At 30.2% G+C, this 25,871-nt stretch overlaps 1 protein-coding gene across 1 annotated transcript; it reads right to left on the reverse strand.

Moving 5' to 3' along the window:
* Positions 1-806: 806 nt before the first annotated feature.
* On the reverse strand, positions 807-1,541 carry LOC113850914. The gene is made up of 3 exons (XM_027481432.1): positions 1,398-1,541; positions 1,221-1,283; positions 807-878 (listed from the first exon to the last, which is right to left on the reverse strand). Exons 1-3 carry the CDS (start codon positions 1,539-1,541, stop codon positions 807-809), a joined length of 279 nt encoding a protein of 92 aa, XP_027337233.1.
* Between the last annotated feature and the right edge of the window lie 24,330 nt (positions 1,542-25,871).

A 25,871-nucleotide genomic window follows, 5' to 3' on the forward strand; every position in this document is an offset into this window, starting at 1 on the left:
AATTTATATAAAAAATTGTAACATTTAAAGTTATCTTTAATTGAATCTTATGATTTCTATAATTTTTTAATAAAATTAATTATTATGGAAAGTACTAAAAATATTTTCTTATTTATTAGTTAAAATTTAATAAAAAATTTTAAAATATAAATAATTGTTAAACTTGTGCAAGATTGTTCAAGTAAAAAATTATACATAGTAAAATTTTATTAAAAACTATAATATTTAATAATATCAATGTATTAAATTATATTAATTTTATATTTTTTGAAAATTATAATATATAATTTTTTATCCTCTATAACATTATTCATGTTTTAAAAATAAAATAAAAATAAAAATAACTAAATTAACCAGTAAAACATGCTTAATTTGTATACTTTTGAAAAATTTTAATTAACATTTATCTCTTAATAGTTAAATTTAAATTCCGCTAATTTAATTTGAGTTACTAGCATTTAGAAATATCTTATTTAATGCAACATTGCTCTCTTGAAAATGATTAAAAAAAATATTTTTTGAAATTTGACTTTGGTGACGTTTTCCAATTGATTATCGCATTTATGGAATTAATTATCTGCCGATGAAGAGGGCCTTCAATGCTGCCATGGAAGAAAAGCTTCATATATTATAATTTACTAAAATAGATAGATGTCAACCACAATTTTCAGAGTACAGATCAATAACATTCTAAATTGAAGGTAAACAAACTGTTTCATTAGAAAACACAACTGAACCAAATAAAACACAACATAAGCACTCCTTAAGCTTTAGTTTGACAGAACATTCCAGCGGCGGAATATACTTCACTCATCATCGCAGTCGGACACAGCAGCATCCTCGGTTGCCTGCTTCGAGCTTGTCACTGGCACCAAACCCTAATACCACCAAAAGACAGTAAACAAATTGGCTTTCAACATTCAACATTTTCCATTTTACATCAAAGTGTTGAGCAGAAGTACAATTTTAACATATTAAAAGCTGATAATCATTCATTTACTCATGCTTGTGACTTTTAAAAGCAAGAGGATCGATCTCGGTCCGGTGGTGTATGTCCCCCAAAAAAAATCGGTTATGATGTATTGCATGTTTGGTTAAATTTATTTTGGAAAAATAATCGTTCACTTCTTTAATTTTTGAGAAACAAGCCATGATTTTATTTTAGAAGTAGATGATTATAAAATTGAACCATTGTTAAGGTATAATTATCATGATTTTACCTTCATGAAGATTTTCAGGGCTTCTTCTTTAGTGTGAGTGTTGATGATTTTGAGGGCTGCCTCCTGGGAGAAGATTTTAAGATAAAAAATTGAGAGAAATTGAGGGGAAGGTGTTAGAGAGAACAAAAAAAATGAAAATAACAAAGAAAAAGAACATTAAAATAAAGAAAATCAAACCCTTGCTAAATTCAGCTCCTCCTGAAGTAATGTTTTGGGTTCAGCATCAAGTGAAGGCTTCCTTTCAAGCATGGGAGGAGGAGGAGGCATTGGTGCTATTGGCTTCTCAATAGCGTCTTTCTTCTCTTCTGCTTGCTGCTTCATTTTGGTTTCCACTCACTTACTCTTTCACTCTTGTTGAAGGCTTGCAAATTAAATAGAGTGAGAGGAGCACTTAATCAGTATACTTTTATTTTTCATATTTTTTTAATTTGTAAGTTAAACGCATAGGAAAAACAGGCATCTTTGACTGTAATAATGAAGTGTGTGAGATGCACAGCTGTTGTTCGAAGAGGTGAATTAACGTGGCAGCCATGGCGGGGAAGAAACAGAAATACATATACAAATGGCATAGGAACAGGCGAATATAGGTTTCTTAGACTCTAATAACGCATGAAGCAACCAGCCACACTATAAGCCAAACAATTAAAGGTTACCCTTGCTCGGTTGGAGGTTGGACGATTTACTATTGTTTATTATTTGGAAGTTTCTTCTGTACACCACTTATAATTTTAAAATAAATTATTTTTAAAAAAATAATTTTTTCATTATAAATAATTAATATTTTATTATATTAATAAATTTTTGATAAAAAGTTAAATTTAAAAATTTATTTTAGATTTTTTAACCTAAGTTTAAAAATATATAATAAAAAAATAATTTTTGCAACATAAATAAAATAACATGATAAATATTTACTATTTATAATTTTTTATCATGTATGATTTGATACTGGCTGAAAAGAGTTATACAAGAATGTTTAAAATTGAATTTTTAGTAATTAATTATAGTAAAATTTATTAAGAAAACAATATTTGTTATATTTTTATATAATTTTTTTATAATAAGTTTTTAATTTTAAATTATTAAATCCAGCCTTTGAGATTGAAATAAAATTTATTAAAGAAATCAATAATTAATAATTATTTATAAAATATTATAATATTTATTATTATTAAGGTATTAAATTATATGATATTATATATTTTAAAATATGAAAAAAAAACATAAATATAATTTTTATGGTATTTTTTATATTATTTACCAATTAAAATTAAATTTTTTATTTTAGTAAAAAACCTGTATTTAATTTTGTTACATACTATCAGTTATAACTTTAATTCTGACCGACAAATAACAATAAAAATATTTAAGAAACTATAATTTATATATAAATTGTGAATTTCAATTATTGACCGAGTGTTTTTTAAAAAGATTCTTAAATGAGTGTAAATTTAGGAGTATTTAAAAAAATGTATTTTAGAAATTAGCTTTTTTTATCATACTAATTTTTTTTTAAGATTATAATTTATTTTAAATTTTATATTAATTTAAATTTTTATTTCATAATTTATTTTTAGTTTTATTTAATATAAAATAATTGTTATTATTTATAATTATAATATTTATTTGTAGATTTTATTATATTTAAAAATATTCATAATATATATATATATATAAATTATTTATTTTATATAATTTAATTTAATTTAATAATAGTTACTAAGTTTATCTTTAAAAGGATTCTTAAATGAGTATACTTTTAGGAGTATTTTAAAAAAAAGTATTTTAGAAATTAATTTTTTTTATCATACTAAATAATTTTTTTTTACATTATATGTTTATTTTTTAATTTTATATTAATTTGAAGTCTTATTTATTAATTTCTTTTTAGTTTAATTTAATATAATATAATGTTTACTTTTAAAATTTATTAAATTTAAAAATAGTTATATAATATATGAAAAAATTAGTCTTTTCATCCATTAACTTTAGAGTAAAATTTATTTTCATCTTCTAACTTTTTTTTATTCAATTTAGTCTTTAATTTTTCTTTCTAAAGTTAATTATTTCCATTAGCTCTATTACATGACTTAACAGAGAATTTTTAGGTGATGGTAAGATGGCTTAACGCTGTTTATTTAATTCAATCTGAAATTTTTTGTTTAAAAAATTATCTAAAGATAATAAAATGCGTCTAGGTGGCATTAACTCCTCTACTTACTCTTTCCTTTTTTTTCCGTCCTCTCGCTGCAACTTTCCACCCTTTTCTCCCCAAACTTATCAGCTTTGTCTCTCCCTCTCACAACTCTCATTTCCCCTTCTTACAACATCTTTTCTTTATCCGAAGTAAAATATTCAACTGTCAGATATCATAAATGATTTAAATTTTTAATCTCGTTTAATCTATGATCATAAAAGAACTAAAAACACAAAATCAACCACAAAATAATTGAAAATTTGAGAGAGAGAGAGAAAAGAAAAATTATTCTTAATCTTATTTAAGCTTAGATTTTAGTGTTTATATTTTAAATATTTATTTTTGTTTATTGGGCCTTTTGGAGTGGTGTCAAAATGTTCTTTTTCTTCTCAAAGTGTATTGCTTTAACTTTGCAATGTGTGTTTGTTAGATTGTGTTCTCTTTTTCCATGAGTTGGGGCTTGTGAGTGCACATGGATGTGCTAAAGTTTGAGTTTTTTTTTTTTAAGGATTTAGGTAGTTTTTTTAGTTTACACGAGTTGCTACAACTTAAGGATTTTTGGTTCTGCAATAATTTGTATTTTTTTTCCTATGATTGGAATTCACTTTATGTTTGTCCACGTTGCAATTTTTTGTGGTTTAGGTTAGGAGTTTTCATGTTTTGTTGAATAGATAGGAGAATTAATGATAGGAGAGTGAGAATAGTATATGAGGAGTAACAATATATGTGTTAATAAATAGTAACTTAGGCAACAATGTCTAGTAGGTTGGCAGAAGGGGAAGGGAAAATAAGGGTTGCGGGAGGGGAAGAAAGGGTCGATAGGTTTGAGGAGAAAAGAGTAGGAGAGCTGCGACGAGAAGAGGAAGGAGAGAGAAAAATAAAGTAGGGAAATTAGTGTCACCTAGATTTTTTTTTTTAAAAAAAAATTAGGTTGAATTAAATAAATAGTATTAAGCTATCTCAGCACCAACTAAGATATCTCTACTAGGTTATATAACATAACTAACATAAAGGACTAATTTGAGGGGAAAAAACAAAATTTTGAACACTAAATTGAATAAAAAAAGTTAAAAAATTAAAACAAAATTTATCCTAAAATTAAAGGACGAAAAAATTAATTTTTTCTATAATATATTTAAATTATTTATTTTATAAAATTGTAGTTTAATTTAATAAGACTCATATAGTCTAAAAAAGCCCACTTAATTTATCTTTAAAATATTACATAATAAAACTCTTAATGTTTTAAGAAAAATGAAAAAATAAAAATAGTAGCTCACACTAGTGCAATGGCTAAACTAGGTAACTTGCATAAAAAAAAAATTTAAAAGTATTTTGTTATTAATTATTATCTTTAGACTAATACTAAGTTAAAAGAATTAATTTTATAACAACTTTTTTAAGATAATTTTTGTCTTTTAAATTTTTTTTCTTATTTATGAAGTGTATATTTATTTATTATTTTATAAAATAATTCAAAAAGTACTTGAACTTATAAAAAGAAAGTAGCTACCTAATAATTTACAAGAAAAAATAGAATAAATAATTTTTTTCTTTATACAATATTATTTCTTGTATTTTAATCTTAACGTATAAAAAACTTATATATTAGGTTTTACATAAAAATTTATTTTTAATTTTATCTTTGTCCTTACGATATATTATAACGATGTTAGTTTTCTTTGATAAATAATTATTCAACGTTACATGTTTAATTTTTAAAAAAAATTATATAAATTTCTTTTTTGTAATTTAATTCTTATAAATAAAATATTTATATATTAATCTTTATACAAAAATTTATTTTTAATTTTATTTTTATTTTTATTGTTATAATAACAATACCATATTAGTATTAAGTTTTAAGTGATATTTTTTTTTATCATTTTTAGAGTAATATTTTAAATTTTTCAAATAAATCTTATATTCTACCACTTTCAAATTTTAATTTATCTTTATCATTATTATTCTATTTCATCGTATTTTTATCATAATTTTTTTTATTATCGTTATTTCAATATCTCAAATCTTTAACTATGTTATATTTTAGTTGTTTAAAAATAATAATTTTTTTTCTGCTTTATTAGTATATTTGTAAAAGAATTAGAATTACTTTTTGAATCACTGTTATCGTTATGATAAAAATATCAAAATTAATGTAAATGTAAAAATAAATTAAAATATGAAATATTATTAGGATGATTCTTATAGGTTCAAGACATGAAATATTTATTAATTATTAAATATTAAAATAAAATTTATTAATATAATTTTTGTTTAACAAAATTTAAGCAATTAAAAAATATTGAATATAGATAATAACAAATGACTTAAGCTACTAATACTTTTCTATTGATAATATATAATAATATTTTATATTAATAAATTTGTTTTTTAGTAAAAAATCAAAATATCTCTGTTAACAAATAAATTTTGTATTTAAAAAATTATAGATTAACAGAGGTTAATCCAACAAAAATTCATTAGTAAATGACATTTTTTAATATTAATTACAACCACACTTAAATTTTACTTTAATGTATAATATTTTTTAAATATAAATAAAAATTGAATATAAAGTTACATACTCATAAATATTTAACCTACGATCAAATTAATAAAATTTAATATTTATAAATAATAATTATGTAAATTAATAAATTTTATAAGAGTTACTATAATCCCCACCTTTTATTTTTTTTTTAAATATAGAATTTATAATTTACAAAAATAAATTTTTTTAATTATTTATTTATTAAAAATAGCTTCAAAATTTTCTTTTGTCAAATAGCGACTTCAATTAATCGACGTTTAGTTGACATTGTTTTTAAAGTAATAATCACTCATTTTTATAAATTTTATATAATAATACTAATAAATAAAATATATTTTATAAAAATTAAGCTGAACTTATTTTTCTTATTTGAAAATTTTAATAATTTCTAATGTATGTGGGAATATATATATATATATATATATATATATATATATATATATATATATAAAACGTTTATAAATATAAAAGTGTATAATTAATATTATTTATATTTAATAAATATATACTAAGATAAATAAATAAAATTTTGAGTAGTATATTTTAATTTTAAAATTTTAATATCGATTGTTAATATGTAATTGTATGATATAAATTTATACTTTTTCTAATCTTAAAGCATTTTTGCTATATTCACACACGCAAAAGGCCCAATCCCAATCGCCTGTAACTAAAGCTTATGGAAGTTATTTTGGTCCATAAGCTGATGGGCTTAAATACCACGGCACATATGAGACCTTGGATCAGTCTGGGCCCAATGATGAAAAGATAGTATTTCGTTAGTAATTTTTGTTTCTTTATTTGACCAAAAACAAACAGTGATTTTTTGCTTATACCAAAAATTTGTCTTTTGTTATGCAATAATCGTTAAGCTTCCTTCCTGACGTGCTCCCAAACCCCATACCTCATCATCAGATATTGTACAAGCTATTGAACAATCAAGTCCTGCTATATAATTTGTTTTGTTTTTAAAATTTATTAAATGATTATTATTTTTATCTTTAATATTATTAAATAGTAGTTATTTTATTCTTCAAAATTATAACAATTGGTACTAAAATAACTAATGTTTAGTAATTTCAAAATATGATATTTTTATAATTTTAAAGACTAATGTATTACTTGATTTTTTTTAAAAAAATAAAATATTGAGATTATTAAAATTAATTGCCATGCTTATTCATTCTTTTTCTTAGCCTAAAGTTTATTGAGAGAAATACTTGATGACAGTAATAGGTTATAAGAAAAATAAGTAAATTTACGTTTTTTCCCTTTAGAGATGTTGAAATTACACATTTCTTTCTTTTTTTATTTTATAATATACAACCTTCTGCTTTAAAAGATGCCTATATTTTACATTTAAACTCAATCTAATGCAACTGAATTTTTTAGAGATTTTTGTCATAATAATTAGAACAAAAAATCATTAAAAAAATTTAAAATATATTTTATAAAATAATTGAATATTTTTTACAAATTTTTTAATATATTTTGTTCTCTCATCAATTTGCTTTAATTTTTATTACTTTTAGGTTAGTTAAATTATTTTATTAGTGCATTACTTAACATTCAAAGCATATTAGTTTCAATTCACTTTAATCAATTGCCTATATCAATTAAACTGGTTAAGATTTCAAAGAATATTAGTAATAGATGTTTCTGAGTATAACTTTTGTAAAAATGATAATGAAAGGTCTAAATATTCTTATTTATTATAATTGAAAATTTTCTGAAGAGTTTAAAATGCAAAACACTGTTTAATTGATAAATGAGATTAAAAAAAGAATAGTGAAAATAATATTATTAATTAAGTTTCACTGATTTAGATGTGATCAATCCAATAATATGGAGTACATTTTTATAAAATATAATATATCTATTTATTTTGCAGCAATTTGGAGTCTTTTGATTTAATATGTATTATCATAAGTTTACATAAAATCTCGAAATGGTAATTTATTTATTTCATTATATTTTTCCCGCTTTTTTAGTTACCATTAAATATTTAAACACACCCTGGAAACATATATGCATATTAAACTTTATAATTACTAATTTGATCTTAAATTTCGGTTTGAGTACTAAGTTTTTTTTAAAAGAAATGGATAATTAGAAGACTATTGAATAAAATTGTCTCATTGCGCATGCATATCTAACTTTTAAATTTTGCAAATACCTTAAAAGTTGATAATCCGAAATAAGGAGAAAAGAAAACTATTTCATAAAATACAATATATTACGCAATTGTTTTTCTAATTACAAAATAGCAAAATAACTTGAAAAGAAAATAAAAAAGGAACGAATTTTATTTCCCTTCTAACGCTAATTTTCGTTTTAAGATCATTAACATAAATTGTTGTTAAATTGAGTGATGATTTATAATAGAATTATTTATTATCCACAAAACTTAATAATGTTTAACGTTTTATTTGAGGGAGGCGAGCTCTTTGGTCTTTGCCGGTGTTTGTTAGTGATGTTGATGAAAGAATCTTCTTTTGGAGCATCAGGAGTCGATCATCCAACTGTCACCTGATAAGCTTTACATTCATAGCATTATAAACTTTTATACGGCCGTTACGTCTTTTAGGCTTCCTAATTTATCAAAATCAATTTTTCACATTATAATATATGTCTCCCGTAAAATTTATATTTCAAACTAATTTAAATATACAGATCTTATAACCTTTTCTTTTTCAATATAAGATTAGAGCATTTTCCCTCTTAAAGTAACTTTGCAATATAAATTATACATAACATAGTCTATTTTTAATGTGATATCAAAATTTATTTAATTTAATTTTTTTATTATTCATAAATTGTCAGTCTTGTAAAATTTATATTTTAAGTTTCTAAGAAAGAGATGAGTTAAAATACTTTCATTAATTACTAGGATAAATCTTTTAAGAATGAATTAGATTTAGTTGATTTTAAATTTTTATTTTCCATTCTTATAAAAATATATTGAATTTTTCTATATTTTCGAAATGATATATACTTTTGAAATATTTATTTATAAATAATGAAAAATATTAAAAGAATTAGTGAACTTTAATATATCTTCTTTTAATAAAACGAATGCTGAGTCACTAACGGAACGGTGCTTTTTCGTTAAACAACGTGACCCAAATCCCAACGCATTTCATGCCATCCAATATCCACAATCATTAATCCATTGGCATTGCATCACATCCCACAATGTCATCTTCATGCGATGATGTTAACAACAACTATCATGCATCCCAACGTATGACTCAAAACTGCTTCAGAATGTTCGCGGGTTGTATCCTTTTGGGCGAGGAATTCCATGCTCCTTCCAAGTTTGGGTGTATCAAGCTCCCTTCAATTTCCAACCGTTGATTTTCCTATGAAAGGCTAAAAAGTGATGCAGGCAACCGGCTGATGCTCAAATTTCAAATATTTTCTTATATAAAAATAAAATATTTTTATTATTATTTAAAAATGAAAACGACAGCTAGAAAAACATTTTCTGATTTCTCAAGTTAAACGAAACGTGCCGTTGAATTTTTAAAAGGCCTTGCGGGAATAAAAAAAAGAAAAGAAAAGGCGGTTCAACTCTTCTCCAAATTCTTCATATAATGTCCACAAAGATTTTTTATTTTTTTTGGTAGATAACAATTCCGATTTGACGTGATTATCAAAGAACCTGCAATATATGTTTTCGATCTATGAGTTGCGTTTGTAAATACAATAAAATGAAAAATAAATAAATTTAAATAAGAATAAATAAAAAATATGTATATTTAATATATAATAAAATAATAAATTATTTTTTTATATAATTTTATTTTCATTTTTATTTAAATTCACTATACATCACACAGTATTTTATTAATTAGTTAATAAAAAATAGAATAAAATACTTCTAATAAAGTTGTGGGTTATAATTAAAGGTGTAATTTTTACTTAATATGACAATTTATTGTTAGATGACAAGGTAAACAAGGCAAGTTTCAACAGTGAGTGACAGGGTTATAACAGGAATATTAGAAAAGTGGTAAGAGGACAGCATTCGCAAGTAAATAAATTACAATATGCGTTGACATGTTTCAGGCTCTGTTGTTTGTATCCCGTCCCGGTTTTAGGGTTTCCCTTGCAACTTGTATTCGTTCCATTCCTCCTACGCGCCGTCGTTTACACAGTTCATGAATATTTTCGGGAGAGTTGTGTGGTGGGCTCCAAGGTATGAACGTGTCAAAGAACGAAAATTAAAGACTAAGGTGGACCCACGTCAACGTAAATCTCGGTTATTACGTCAGCTTACAAGGGTATTTTTATAAGGGTATTTTTAATAATTGAAAAAAACACTTTTATTAACAATTGTTTTAAAGAAGTTAAGCCTTTTTATGACCAGAAAATAATAGAGCTGACTCAATAATGTTGCATATTGAGAAAATCAAATTCACTTTAAAATGGATTTTGGAACTAATTTTAATAACATATTATATATATATTGTAGTTTCATACACGGTATTAGACAAAAAGTTCAAAACGTATAGAAAAAAACTCACATAAAAATTAAAATATAATTTTTAAATTGTTGAAACTAATTTATTTATAAATATCAGCTATATAAATTTATGTATATTTTAACTAATAATAATTTTTTAAAAAATATAAGATATCAAATGTGATTTAAAAAAAATACTTACATTAATAATTCAATCTTACTTTTAAGATACATTTATTTTTTTACAAAAAAAAAGCTATTTTATTTTATAAAGTTTTGTCAATCTTAGTTTTAAATTGAGTTGAAGCATCTAAAAGTAGGATGTAACATTAAATTAAAGTAATAAAAGTGAAATAAATATTTTTTTATTTTAATAAAATTTTATTATAATTAATTGTTTAAACTTAATTCAACGTGTTATAAAAGAGTACACTAGATATAAATTTGTTTGAAAATATACATCTATAATTTTTTAAGATTTTATAATTAATTTTTTCTGAACATGTATAAGTTTTTTAAATTATTATTATATACATTTAGTTTTATAGTTGATATTTTTTTACAAATTAATTTCTATAGTTAAACCTCATGTTTTAGTCTTATTACAAGTAAGTGATAATTGGGTAGTTAAAGTTGGAATTAAAATATCTTTTTTAAAATTATCACTAATCATTCGGTGTTTAAAATGAGTTCATTGTATCCACTCGCCCTGTTCATTTTAATGAGTTTTAAGTTGGGCATGTTAATTTTTAATCAAACATTTTTTTAATAAGTTTCAGCTTAAATTGAGTATTTATTTTATTGCACTAATTTACAAGCTGCAGTTTTTTTTACTGGGCCTCAACAAATTTTTTAAGTTGCTACAAATGATTTTTTTTTTAAATTTTTACTCTGACTTTTTTTATTTACATTGATATAAGTCTTATATAATGGATTGACCATGAAAACAATTGACATCAGATGTTAAATCTTTCAAGACACAGCCATGACATGTATTAACTTTAAATTAATCATAATAATAATAGATCGAATGTTTACGTGTACATCCAAATGATAATAAAATATAATTTTTTGATTAAATTTTCAGTTATCATAATACAAAAGTATGTATGCATTGATACTGAAGTAAATTCTAACAACTCTGGTATTTTGTAAATGATAAAATTAGATTAAAGATGTAGTGATTAATTTACAAAGAAAAAAAAGAAGAAATTCTAACAACTCTGATATTTTGTAAGAGGACCAACACACCTAAAATATTTTAACTATCTTGAATCATCCAATTAAAACTTATTAAATGCTAATTGAAAATTTTGTGCAACCTTTATATCATATATGTTGAGTTTCATTTTGTTGAAATATTTTGATGCATAAATTTTTGAGAGGAAATTCTTTCAAAGTTTACATTCTCTAAACTTAGCAAATATTTGAAGGAAAAATTTATCAAAGTTCACAACATTGCAAATGCTAACAAGAATATTAAATCTTTTAAACAAGATTACTACATTAGTGTCTGGTGGAAGAACTCCTCATTTAAAATTAACTTGTTCATATTTTAAAATCTCTTTTTTTAAGTATGTCATAACAACTTTATTAGATTATACATTATAAAATATATTTATAAAAATATTTTTAAGCGTTCACTCCTTCGCAACATTCTTAATTTGAATTCCTATTATCTCATTTTTATGATTTGAAACTATAAAGAAATAAATATTACAATATACCATTGTCTTTTTATTATTTTTTATTTTTGTTTAAGCTGTTAATTAGTTTCTTATTTGTTAGCTGTTAATTTTAAATCTGTTTAGCCGTTAGCTTGTGTACATTAGTTTTTTTTGTTCTGTTATTTTTCTTAGGTTATATATAGCTTTGTATTTTTTTTTATGATCTATTAGTAATATTTCATTTAGTATCTTTCTTTATTTCTCCTTGATCATCTTTACTTACTTTATGCTTCTCGCTCATCACCTTCACCATTGAAGGAACCTTAATATGGTATTAGGAGAATTATGATCTCCTTCTGCATATTCTGATTCCGTTTTTTTTCTTGCGATCACCATGGTTGATGCTTCTCCAATTCAAATCGATCAACATGATCCTTTCTTCATTCACCGTGCTGATCATCTAAGTCAAAGCCTCGTGTCCATACTTTTGAACGGTGACAACTTTGGTTCTTGGAGACGTGCTATTGTTATCGCACTTGAATCCAAGAACAAGATGGGTTTTGCTGATGGCTCTATCCCGGAGCCAACTGATCTAACTAAACTTTCTTTGTGGAAAAGAAATGATAGCATCGTGTGATCTTGGCTTCTCAATTCAATCAACAAAGACATTGCTATCAGCATCATTTACTCCTCCACAACCACGATCTTGTGGGATGATTTAAACTTGAGATATAGGCAACAAAATGGGCCTCGGGTTTTCCAATTAAAGAAAGCAATCTTTTCTTGCAAGCAAGGATCAATGACTGTCAACCAGTATTTTACCAAGGTCAAGTCTATGGGAAGAATTGAGTGATTTTCAACCACCTCACTCTTGCACATGTGAGGTAGTGAAGCCTTTGCTTGCGTACCTTCATTTTGAGCATGTGATATATTTTTTAATAGGTCTCAATGTAAACTATTCTCAGATCAGTGGCCAGATCTTGCTAATGGATCCTATTCCTTCAATAAGTCAAGTTTTTTCCCTTGTGGTACGAGAAGAAAAAAGATAGGAAGTTGGCATTACCACACTGTAACCATCACAAATTGTTTTTGTTGTTCCTCCATCCAACTCCAAATCTCAACAATCTAGTTCAAACAAAAAGGGAAGACCTAAATGCAATTATTGTAAAATGCTTGGCCATACAGAAAACAAATGCTATAAGAAGCATGGATACCCTGTAGGTTACAAGAAATCCACTTCCAATGTAAATTAAGTCACTGATTCAAATGCTTCTAACATAGGTAATATGGTCAACTCCAACATAGGAGATAGCCTAATCCAGTTGACAAAGGCTCGATATAATAAGCTTCTAAACCTTCTTCAAAGTCAGGTAGCACTTGTTGGATCATCACAACAATATAACTCTTCAAACTCACCAAAAAATGGTAAGTTTAGTTTTTCTTTTTTCAAGAACTTGGCCTTCACTACATATCTAAACAAAGGAAATTCTTCAGTCTGGATAGTAGACTCTGGGGCTATTACACATATTACATGTTCTATAGATAATTTTGTTTGCTATAGCAATTTAGACAATCAATTTGTTTACCTTCCCACTGAAAAGTGTTGTTGAAGTAAAAGCCATTAGCACTGTTAAATTGAGTAACAATATCATTCTTCACAAAGTCCTGTTTATACTTGACTTTAAAGTAAATCTTATATTTGTAAGTTCCCTAATTTAGTTTACTAGGAATACGATTCTTTTTTATCATTCTTCTTTTGCCATATATGATCACAAGAATTCAAGGGTGATTGGCAAGGTAGCATCTGGATGGCCTCTACATTCTTAAAAGTCCAACCAATAAATCTTTTAGTTTTTTCTTACCTTCTTCATATCATATTGTTGCAACTGTTAGTAATAACAATGATACTACTATTGTAACCAAATGACACTACCGATTCAGCCATTTATCTGATGATGTACTTAGAATGATTCATGCTAATAAGAGTTTGCACTTGCCTAGTAATTTTTCATGCAAAGATTGTTGTATATGTCCTTTAGCTAAACAAAAACATCTTCCTTTTCATAGCAATAACAACTTGTTTGATAATTATTTTGACTTAGTTCATTGTGATATTTGGGAACTTTTTCATACTACCACTTATGATAATCACAGGTTCTTTCTCACTCTTGTTGATGATCACAACAGATTTATATGGATTTTTCTTTTGAAATTCAAAGATCAAACTTTTGTTTGTATACAAAACTTTTTCAAACTTGTTAAAACTTAGTTTGGTAAATCTATAAAATGTTTGAGAAATGATAATGCCAAGAAATTTTTATTAACTAATTTTTTAGTTAATGAAAGAACATTGCTCAATTTTCATGTCCCTACACACCAAAACAAAATTCAATAGCTGAAAGGAAACACCAACATCTTTTAAATGTGACAAGATCCCTGATGTTTCAGTCCAAAGTGCTAATAGAGTTTTTGAGAGATTGTATTTTGACTGCTACATACATCATAAATAGAATTCCTACATCTGTTTTACAGAAGCACAACCCTCATCAACTCCTTTATAACAAAGAACTTGACTACAACAACTTTAAAGTCTTTGGTTCTTTGTGTTATGCCAACACACAAAAGCATGAAAGGTACAAATTTAGTCTAAAAGCAAAAGCCATTGTATTCATTGGTTATCCTCCAGGAGTAAAAGAATATAAATTATATACCCTTGAAACTGGAACGATTATAGTCTCTAGGAATATTTTCTTCCACGAAGAAATAATTTCTTTTGTCCTTCAGCAAAATACATCTCCATCAACCCTCAGTCAGAATCAAGATTTTTTTAGCCACACTATCATTCCTAAGCCAGCAGCAGATGACTATACTGAGCAGGAAATTTATAAGCAAAACTTCAATGCAAATCAAGATGCTTCTACACAGTCTCCAGATGGAACTGAGCAAACTGCCCACACTTCGAATTCAATTTCACAGGCATATGATACTACAAGAAGATCATCTAGACAAACCAACCTTCCATCGTATCTCAATGATTACCAAGTCTCCATTCCTAATCTCAAGTCTTCACACTCCATACAAAACTTTATTTCCTATGACACATTGTCAACTCAACATAGAGATTTACTATGCAAATCAGCAATGTGTATGAGCCAACCTACTACCATCAGGTTGTTAGATTCCCTGAATAAAGAGAAGCGATGGCTACGAAATTAGAAGCTATGGATGTCAACAACACATGAAATATTGTACCATTAACAAAAGACAAAAAAGTTATAAGTTGTATGTAACATCTTGGATATATATATATATATATATATATATATATATATTGGTTTAATTATATAAATATGTGAATTGATGTTTGAATGTGCATTTGAATGTGTGATGAGTTGGATGTGAATATGATTATGAAGATATCTGTATAGTGTGGTTGAAATGTGGTGTAGACTTGTGATTGAGCTAGAATTGTTTGAAATATAGGATAAGTGTGTGATGCAGGGGCATTCTCGTTGTAGCGAGAAGACGTAAAACATGAATCTGTGGCATTCTCGCTATAGCAAGAAGGTCTTGAGAGAAAGGCTTAATTTAGTTGCGTTCTCGTTGTAGCGAGAAGACAACAAAGAGTGGTACATTTCTGCTGGGTTGCAACCTCGTTGTAGCAAGAAGACTTCATTGTAGCAAGATTTTGCAGAAACTAAAATATAGTTTCTTATGATATTTTCGTTATAGCGAGAGAGGGTGTCGCTACAGCAGGTTAGACTGAATTGAATGAAAGCTGGCTAAGCTATCAAATTACAACCTTAAAGCACTGCTTTAAAGCAAGCCAATTGAATTCCATTCTTTAATTACTATTACTTCAATTGATAGAAAATAATATAACTAAATTCAAACTGAACTGTACTATTGGGAAATCACCTAATAGTTGCTTTTTTTTTTAATAGTAGTGAGCGAAGGTAGGTCTTGATAGAGCCTCTGAGCGAAGAATTTCAAGGCATTCTGGGACTGAACAAAATAGGAAGCCCTCAGGCCGAAAAGAAAATCAATATAAGGCGATCGATGCTTGAATGATAGCGAAGGCCTCTATCCTACCTAATAAGGCAGGCCAATGACGGTTCGAAAGGAAGGATGGTTTAGGGTTCAGAATGAGGGGTTCAGATTGATTGAGATATTAGTATGGTAAGGGCAAGGTAAAGTTTGGTTCTTAAGATAGGGTACTGTTCTCGTCCTAGCAACTTCTGCTACAGATTCAGCTTCGACTGCTGATTCTCATATCGCCCCTTAGAAGACAAATAAGTGCTATCGACTTTCACGCTATTGAGCCCAAAAAGGCATTACCAGAGGATGGACCAGACCTCATTCCTAACCGACCATTAAACTCTCAATAGCATCTTGTTCTTGCTTGGAAATCACTAGTCTTCTTGTCAACTCTGGTTTGGGATGACGTCCTTCCTTCTATTGCTGAATCTATCTGACGTAGGATAGTGTACCTGCAAAAGGCACTCCAATGATGAAGTCAGGTATCGGTTTAGACAATAAATGCTATTTAATATTCACAAGTTAACCCTTTACTTGTATCTCCTACCTTTATTTTATAGGCATTATTATGAGCTAATGGATTTTGTGAGTCAGCCCTGTTTTCAGACTTCTAATTAATTTGATAATATTTTTGATTTATTTATCTAAATAAGCTTAATTATTCTTTAATTCATAATTGATGTGTCCTGAAGGGTACTCGTACTTCTCAGGTTGAAGGAGTACTCAGTTTCTTTTTTTTTTATCAGTGAGACTGAGTAGTGTCTTATCTGGTATACTAGCTTCCAAGCCCGAGAAAGTAGGATGAAAGGGCTTAATTTCATTTTAACCAGTGAAGTACTCGATTTTGAAAGTATATGGATGTCATAATGGACAGTAGGATTATTTTATTAATGTCTTCAGATCGAATAGGAATACGGCTGAGAAGAATATCTTTAATAGTGATGGTGTTGGCAATTTAGGGTTTCAAATTTTTTAGGGTTTCTTTGTGGTTTATGCCTTTGAAACAAAAGGTTGCTTGATCTAGTCCATAGATTTGGAGAAAGATTTGACGATTAAGGGGGGCACGACCCTTCACATGCCCGACATCTTGAGTTCTATAACATATCCGGCCAAAAATATCTGGCTCTCAGGATTTTGACCGCCATTGTTCGTCCACTCGAGTGGGTACCACAAATTCCCTCACAGACTTCCCTCATCACATAACTGGCCTAGTCCTCGTTTAGACATTTTAATATAGGTGTTGAAATTCCTCTTTTATACAATTCCTTACCAAGAACGGTGTATTTGGCTGTCTGCATTCTTATCTTCTTAGCCAGGGTTGGATCATTAGGAAGGCGACTACTAGTGAGATATTGATAATTGGGGTCATTTAATTTTGAGACATGTCTTCAATGTCCATGCATTCTTGCTTGGAAATACTAGGTTTATGGATCTCTTGATGAATTACACTTTGCAACTGTTCTAGTTTCCTCTGGCTAGCCAGCCTAGCCAGTTTATCAGCCTGCTCGTTCATTATCCTTGGTGTATATTGAACACATACAACGTTGAATTTACCCTCAATATTCTTGAATTATTGATAATATTGTAACATGGCCGAGTCTTTCACTTGATAAGTGCCGCTAACTTGTTCAGCTATCACCTTTGAGTCACTCTAACAAGTGATGCGTCCAACTCTGATTGTTTTTGCCAGTCTGAGGCCGCCAGCAACGCCTCATATTCAACCTGATTGTTGGATGCTTTAAACCCAAATCGAATAGATTGTTCAATCATTATCGAGTTTAGTCCTTCCAATATAATCCCTACCCCGCAACCTTGTTGGTTTGATGATCCGTCAACATGTAAATTTCGCATATCAGTGGCAGTCTTTCTCTGTGTAGTGAATTCATTGACAAAGTCTGCGAGCACTTGAGCTTTAAGAGGTCCCCGACTTTCAAAATAGATATCAAGCTGGAATAGTTCGATCGCCCAAGTCATTAACCGACCTACTAGCTCTTATTTTCTCAAAATTTTGGCGATTAGACAGTCAGTACGTACTATAAACTGATGGCTCTAGAAATAATGTCTTAATCAGTGAGATGTGTGAACTAGTGTCAATACCATCTTCTCCATTATTGTATCGGGTTTCAGTACTTTGAAACGTTTGGCTGATGAAATATACCGGTGCCAGTTCAGGTGTTTCATGTAGTAATACCGAGCTGATAGCAATTTCTGATATAGCCAAGTAAACAATCATATCATGTCCCGATTTTGGCTTTGCCAAAATAAGAGAAGCTGCTAACATATTTTTATATTGAAGAAAAGCGGTCTCACATTCCTCTGTCCACTTGAATTTTTGTGATTTTTTGAGTAGATTAATGAAAGGCTGAGATCTTTCCGCCATTGTGGGTAAGAACTTGGCAAGGGCGGCAATTCGGTCAGCTCTAGACTTCCTTTATATTTTGAGCACTAGTCATTTCGGTAATGGCCTGACATTTGTCTGGATTTTCCTGAATCCCCCTTTTCAGAAAGCATAAACCCCAAGAATTTTTCCCCGACTACTCCAAACGTACATTTCTCTAGGTTGAATCTCATGTCGTGCCGCCTTTTCTCAACAAACACCTCTTTTAAATGAGCGATATGCTTATCAATGGAGAAGGACTTGACCACCATATCGTCCACGTAGACTTCTATGCACTTCCTAATCTATTTTTCAAAGATTTTGTTCATGAGTCTTTGATAATTCGTCCATGTGTTTTTAAGGCCGAAGAACATTACTTTGTAACAATAATTCGCCGAGTCGATGATAAATGCCATCTTCTCTTCGTCTGGGGGATACATTCGAATCTGGTTATATCCTGAGTATGCGTCCAAGAAACTGAGTATCTTATGGCCGGCGGCACCGTCGACTAAGGTGTCGATATTTGGAAGGAGGTAGGCGTCCTTAGGACATGCCTTGTTTAAATCCGTGAAGTCAGTGCACATTCTCCACTTTCTATTGGCCTTTCTTACCATGACTACATTAGCTAACCAGGTAAAATATTGTACCTCTCGGATAAATCTGGCTTATATTAATTTATTAGTCTCTTCCTTTACCGCCCATGCTCTATCTTTTCTAATTTTCCTCTTTTTCTGCGCCATTAGTTTGGCTCCCCTGTAGACTGACAAGTGATGACACTAGAATCCATGATCTATTCTCGGCATGTCGGAGACCGACTAGGCAAACAGATTGGCATTTCGTTTTAACATATTTTGAAGGTCCTGTTGCTCCTCCTTGGACAAACCGGTTCCTAGGTAAGTGACCTGTTTAGGTTGTTTTCCTAGTTAAAAAAATTGCTTATTTTGATCGGTATGAACAATAACGATTCGGCCTTTCTCAAATGGAATTTCATAGCAAGTGAGAAGTGGACACTATGTCTTTCAACTTATTAAGAGATGGTTGACTAAGTAGTATATTGTACGAAGTATTTGCATGGACTACTAGATAAGTGACCTTAATGCGTTTTCCTTCGTGTTCAGGACCGAAGGATGTGTATAGGTCGATATAGCCAAGCATCTCCACTCATTCTCTAGAAAAATTGACAAGTGGCTCATGGTACTCTTTCAATTCCTCCTCTGGTATTCCAAGTTGCTTGAAGGTATTCTAGTACAGGATGTCAGCCGAGCTCCCTTGATCAATTAAATTTTTTCGGACTGTGCAATTAAGGATGTCTACACTTATGACCATAGGATCGTCTTGAACCGGATTCACTCCTTGAAAGTTTTCGTCAATGAATGTAATGGGGGAGATTATGATTTTACTGCCTAATGATATGTTATTGACGGAGCGGACTTGTCTCAAGTGCTTCCTTCTAGCTAAGTTAGTGGGTCCTCCACCTACAAACCCACCGGCTATGGTGTTAATAACTCGCTTAAGATATTTTTTACGCTCATCATAACGTTTGACAGGGGCCTCTCTTGACCTGCTACATTGTCGTTCAAACTTTTTGTCATGGTATCTTCTTAATGGTTCAGGGTAACAGTCTCTACCCCTTTCAGCATGACCGATGAGGTTAGTTTGAACAAACCATTGCAAATGCCCTTCTTTAATCAAATCCTTAATACGATCTTTTAGGGTCGTACACTCCTCTGTGGTATGTCCTCTATTCCAATGGTATCAACAAGATTTGGACTTGTCTGCCTGAGGGGGGTATTGGCATGCCTAGGCATAGTTAGTATCTCTGTTGCAAGAGCTTGGTCGAGCACCCTTGAGCGATTGGTGTTGAGGGTTGTGTAGGAAGAATATTTGGGTCCTCTAGGCGGCCTCTCAACATCACTTCTTTGATCTTTATTTTCTTGCCTAAACTTAAAAGATTCTATTTTTTCAACATTTTTTGAGTTAGACCCCTGCTCCATCCGTACTTGACTACGGTACTCAGCCAACTCCTTCATCTTCATGTACTTAGCGACCCGACTTCTCATTTCATCCAAGTCCATGGGTGGCTTTTTACATATGCTATTGACAAAAGGTCCTGATCTGAGAGCTGTTGTGAGATGATGCATGGCCACTGCCGGCTCCAAGTTATGGATTGAGAGGGTCACTTTGCCAAAGCGATCCATAAATGCTCTAAGTGTCTCTCTTTTTTTTTTTACGGATGTTAACAAGTGCTAAAGACATCAAAGGATGGGGGTGGCTTGTGGCAAATTGTAAGCTGAATCATTTGGTGAGGGTTGCAAACGAATCAATGGATGAGGGGGTAGCTTAGTAAATAAGCTGAAGGTTGGTTCTCGAAGCGAAGTGGGAAATATTTTGTATAATAAAGCGTCATTTTCTGTGTATAAACAGACTTGGGTTGTAAAAATGTCCAGGTGTTCCCTAGGGTCAGATGTTTCATCATATTTTTCTAATGTTAATCCTCTCCAATTGTTGGGTAATTTAGCCTCTAAGATAGGCTGAACAAAAGGGCTTCGGCTTGCAGTATCATCCCGATCAGTTTGGGTTCCAGGTTGCTGGATCACCTTTGGTTTTTCTTGCAGCGCCGAGGACTCTCCCTGTTCCTAGGCGAAGAGTGTAATTTGGGAGGGTATATAAGTTCTGATTTCCTCCCTCAGATTGGCTTTTTGCCTTCTCAAAATTGAAAGTTCAAGGACGTCTTTTTCTCTCCCCATTTGCATTTTCAGCATTTCAACTTTCAGTTCCTTTACTACTGCAAAAAGACTTTTGTCTCCTCTCCATTCTATTAGAATTTTAGGGATCGGTTGGTTAAGTGTGGCGTCCTCCTGCTGCCGAGAAGTTCTTCCTTGCTGAGTTTGTCATTTTTGCTGGCTTCTAGTAAGTACCATGGTGGTTCTAAAAGTTGAGGCAAATTAAACTCCACGGTGGGCGCCAAAATGTTCCTGCTTGGGAATCACTAGTCTTCTTGTCTCCTCTGGTTTAGGATGACGTCCTTCCTTCTAAGCTATGACTTTATCTGACGTAGGGTGGTATATCTGCAAAAAGCACTCCGATGATGAAGTCATGTATTGGTTTAGGCAATAAATGTTATTTAATATTTAGAGTTAACCTTTTACCTGTACTTTCTACCTTCCTTTTATAGACATTATTATGGGCTAATGGGCTTTGTGAGTCAGCCCTGTTTTCAGCCTTCTAATTAATCTGATAATATTTTTGATTTATTTATCCAAATAAGCTTAATTATTCTTTAATTCATAATTAATCTGTCCTGAAGAGTAGTCGTACTTCTCAAGCCGAAAGGGTACTCAGTTTTCTTTTTCTATCAGTTAGATCGAGTAGTGTCTTATCTAGTACATATCTTAAATGGGTTCAAACTGATGGAATGAAATGAAAATATTCTTTAGTTTCACACGAAGCTCCCGCACTAAGCTAAGCTAAATCAACCAATCAAGAAACCGTATGTAAGATCTAACGCACACCAGTTTTTGCACAGTAATATTTGTGGTTCTTCGTTCCGAATTGTTCTCATCAATTAGACCTTACCTTCTGAACCCCACGAGCCAATTCGAGTCAAGCTAATTTGAGCCTAAGCTATGACTGTATCTATCGATACAGCCAGGTACAACTAAATAAATCTGCTCCCTACCTTATGTCTCTACCTTATTCACAGGCTTACCCCGTCACACCAAGAAAAGAAGCAAAAGTGAGAGATAACTAGCAGGGAATAGGAAGGTAAGGGTTAGTGGGACGACAGTTTCCAGCTAAATCAGATAAAAGATGGCACCAACAGCGAGAAAGGAAGTTAGAGCATATGCTAAAACATATGCATCCGATCTTGGGATGAAGTAATCTTTAGCAGGAAGTTTGAATTTAACGAGAAGGGGGAAGTTTTCATTCGATCAATCAGCGGGTCAATTGTTTATTTACTTTCATCTGATCGTAAGCAAAAACTTTGACTTCTGAACAACTATGAAAGATCGGTTGATGTTTGTCATCGTAATCATTCTTGAATACCCTCGCTAGTGGTTTGAGTCCTCGCTACAGTGAGAACGCAACAGAAAGTGGTGCATTTCTGGGTTGTAGCCTCGCTGTTGCAAGAGAGCCTCGCTGTAGCGAGATTCTGTAAAAACTATAGTGTAGTTTCCTCTGAGATGACTCGCTATAGTGAAAATGTCGCTACTAGAAGGGTATTTGAGGAGTTTAGAGTCTGGGAAGCTCATTTCTCATCCCTCTCTTCAAACTCTCTTCGATCCTCTTGACTCCTAACCCTATTTTATCATTTAAACTGCATTTAAAGCCGTTTGGGTGTAAGATTGAAGGTTAAGGTTGTGTTTGGAGCATTTAGAGGTAAGTTCTATGGATTAGGGTTTCGAGTTTTCATCCCTTTCTTTGATTTCTCGGTTTCTCATAAGATTTTTCCTATATTTAGGACGAAGGTTCGTGTGGAGAGCACTTTCATCGTAGATTTCGTGTTAGGTCTTTAATCCGAGGTAAGGGAAAACTCTACCCTATCCTTTTGTGCATAAATTTTGTTTGTGCTACTAGATAGTGGAATGTGATTAAGTTAAAACGTAGAAATATGTGTATTTAATAAGAATAGATTGATTATGATTGAATTGTGATGGGAACCTTACGTGGAATGATATTGAGCATAATGTGTGTGTAATGGAGTGAGTAAATTGTGGTAGGGTTTTCATGAGAACCTGATGTTTGAATGTAGTATGATTGAATATAGGCATACGTGTCATGTGTGAACATGATTATTTTGATGTGATTGAGAATGTAGGTGAAGTGTGTGTAGACATGCCATTGATTTATGCTGAATGATATGAAATGGTTGGATATGTGTGTGAATGACATGTTAAGTGTAATTGTGTTTGATTTGGTTGGAAAAAGTATGAATGGTTCAACGACATATTAGAGTGTGGAAGATGGGGCGGTAGAGATACCTTGAAAAAAAAAGGGTGGTGGTGACACCAACAGTAAGCGTGGGTGCACCACAGATCACACACTCTTCTTCTAACTCACCTCTGACTAATACACCTTTACTTGAGGGCTCAGTACCTCACACGTATCTGTGGAGCGGGAGTTATCTGGCGACCATCCATAGTGTGAATTGAGTAAGTCCCTGAGGTTGAGAGCATCAAGAATCTGTGATCACAGTACCACATTAAGCGTTGTTAGCGTGCAGTGAGTACACGTAGGTGTTGTATGATGAATGTTTGATGGTGCAATGAGCGCATCTGTTTGTGGTTAAGAATGAAATGATGGAATTAATGCCTGTACTTATTGATGTATGATTTAAAATATGTTAGAAAATGTATGAAATAGGTAAGGTGAGACTCTATCCTTGTTAATGTGTATGATAGTATAGAGTATTTACCCTTACATTTATTTTTCAGGTGACAAAGACGATCAACACCAGAATTAGTGAAGGGATGGATGATACTGCTATAGGGCTTAGAATATTTATTTTTGAAACTGAAATATATTAATTAAGTCTTGTAGCAATGATTGATTCAAACTTGTAATTCATCCTTATTTTAAAAATACTTTAATGAAATTGTGCATTGAGAATTTACTTGAATAAAATTTTATTACTCCTATTTTGTGAAATTTATTCATTTTAAAAAATTAAATTAAGGTGCTACACTATAAATGGATCTATAAGGCAAAATACAATGCTGATGACATTTTGGTCAAAAGAAAAGCTAGACTTGTTTTAAGAGGCTTTACACAAGAAGCTGGCATAGACTTCCTTGACATTTTCTCACCTGTGGCCACTATAACTACTATTAGAATCCTTTTATCCCTAGCAGCCATTAAGAAATGATCTTTCATTTAGCTGGATGTCTAAAATGCTTTCTTGAATGGATATCTGAGTGAAGAAGTTTATATAAAATACCACAAGGTTACAAAATAAATCAACAGGATCAAGGTATACTTGTGTGCAAGCTAAATAGGTCCCTATATGATCTAAAGCAAGCCTCAAGACAGTGGTTTAAGAGATTCTCTACATCCTTGAAATCTGATGGCTTTATTTAGTGCATAAGTGATTACTCTCTCTTCAGTTTTGGTAGTGGAAACAACAAAGTTTACCTGCTAGTATATGTAGATGACATCATACTAGCAGGGCCAAATACATATTCTTTCAATAAGTGTCAAATCCTTCTTCAAAATTTATTTAAACTCAACATTGTAAGAGATCTCAAATACTTTCTTGGATTAGAAATTGCTAACTTAAATCAAGGCATTCACTTATGCCAGAGGAAGTATACTCCTTTAACTCTTAGGAGACACAGGTTTCAGCAATGCAAAACCAGTTGTTGTTCTAATGGATCCAAATCAACATTTCAACTCAACTAATGGTGAACCACTTCAAGACCCTTCTACTTATAAAAGGTTGCTCGGAAGACTCATGTACATAAGCATATCTAGACTTGATGTTTGTTTTGCAGTAAATAAGTTGTGCCAATTCATGAGTCAACCCCAGACATCACACCTTCAAGCTGTCCATCAGGTTTTGAGATACCTAAAGGCAACTCCTGGGCATGACATTTTTTTTCTCTTTGCAATCTAAGTTAAATCTGAGTGCATATGTAGATGTAGACTGGGGTAGTTGTATTGAAAGCAGAAAGTCCACCACAGGCTTTTGCATCTTCATGGAAAATTCTCTTCTAACATAGAAATCAAAACGACAAGCTATTGTATCTAGATCTTCAGCAGAAACTGAGTATAGAGCGATTGCTTCTATCACTTCAGAATTATTATGGCTTAAACAGCTCCTCAGATTCTTCTAGAATCAACCTCAAATGGTAATGGTGTTATGTGACAATATTTTAGCCATATATCTCTCAACTAACCCTATCTCTCATCAAAGATCAAAACACATTGACATTGATGTCCATTTTGTCAAAGAACACGTTAAATCCGGTTTCATAAGACTTACATATGTGAAGACACATAAACAAATAGCAGATATATTTACAAAAGCTCTCCCAAAACATAAGTTTGAAGATCTAACAAGCAAGTTGGCTCTCAAAAATATTTTCTGTCCAACTTGAAAGGGGCTATTACAATATATCATTGTCCTTTTATTATTTTTTATTTTTATTTAAACTATTAATTAGTTTTTTATTTGTTAGCTGTTAGTTTTAAATTTGTTTAGCGGTTAGCACGTGTCCATTAGTTTTTTTCTATTTTATTATTTTTCTTAAGTTATATATAGCTTTGTATTTTTTATTTTACAATCTATAAGTAATATTTTATTTAGTATCTTTCTCCATTTTTCTTTTATCATCTTTGCTTACTTTCGGC

This window comes from Abrus precatorius, unplaced genomic scaffold, assembly GCF_003935025.1.
Source record: "Abrus precatorius isolate BTA unplaced genomic scaffold, Abrus_2018 Scaffold10, whole genome shotgun sequence".
Classification (NCBI taxonomy): domain Eukaryota; kingdom Viridiplantae; phylum Streptophyta; class Magnoliopsida; order Fabales; family Fabaceae; genus Abrus; species Abrus precatorius.

What these genes read in the sequence shown, in the direction of transcription:
- LOC113850914 (XM_027481432.1), bottom strand. Translation starts at nt 1,541, where the DNA reads ATGAAGCAGCAAGCAGAAGAGAAGAAAGACGCTATTGAGAAGCCAATA. An exon ending in AGGAGCTGAATTTAGCAAGG is followed by an intron (nt 1,284 to 1,397) that starts GTTTGATTTTCT and finishes ATCTTCTCCCAG; the next exon opens with GAGGCAGCCCTCAAAATCAT. An exon ending in CCCTGAAAATCTTCATGAAG is followed by an intron (nt 879 to 1,220) that starts GTAAAATCATGA and finishes TGGTGGTATTAG; the next exon opens with GGTTTGGTGCCAGTGACAAG.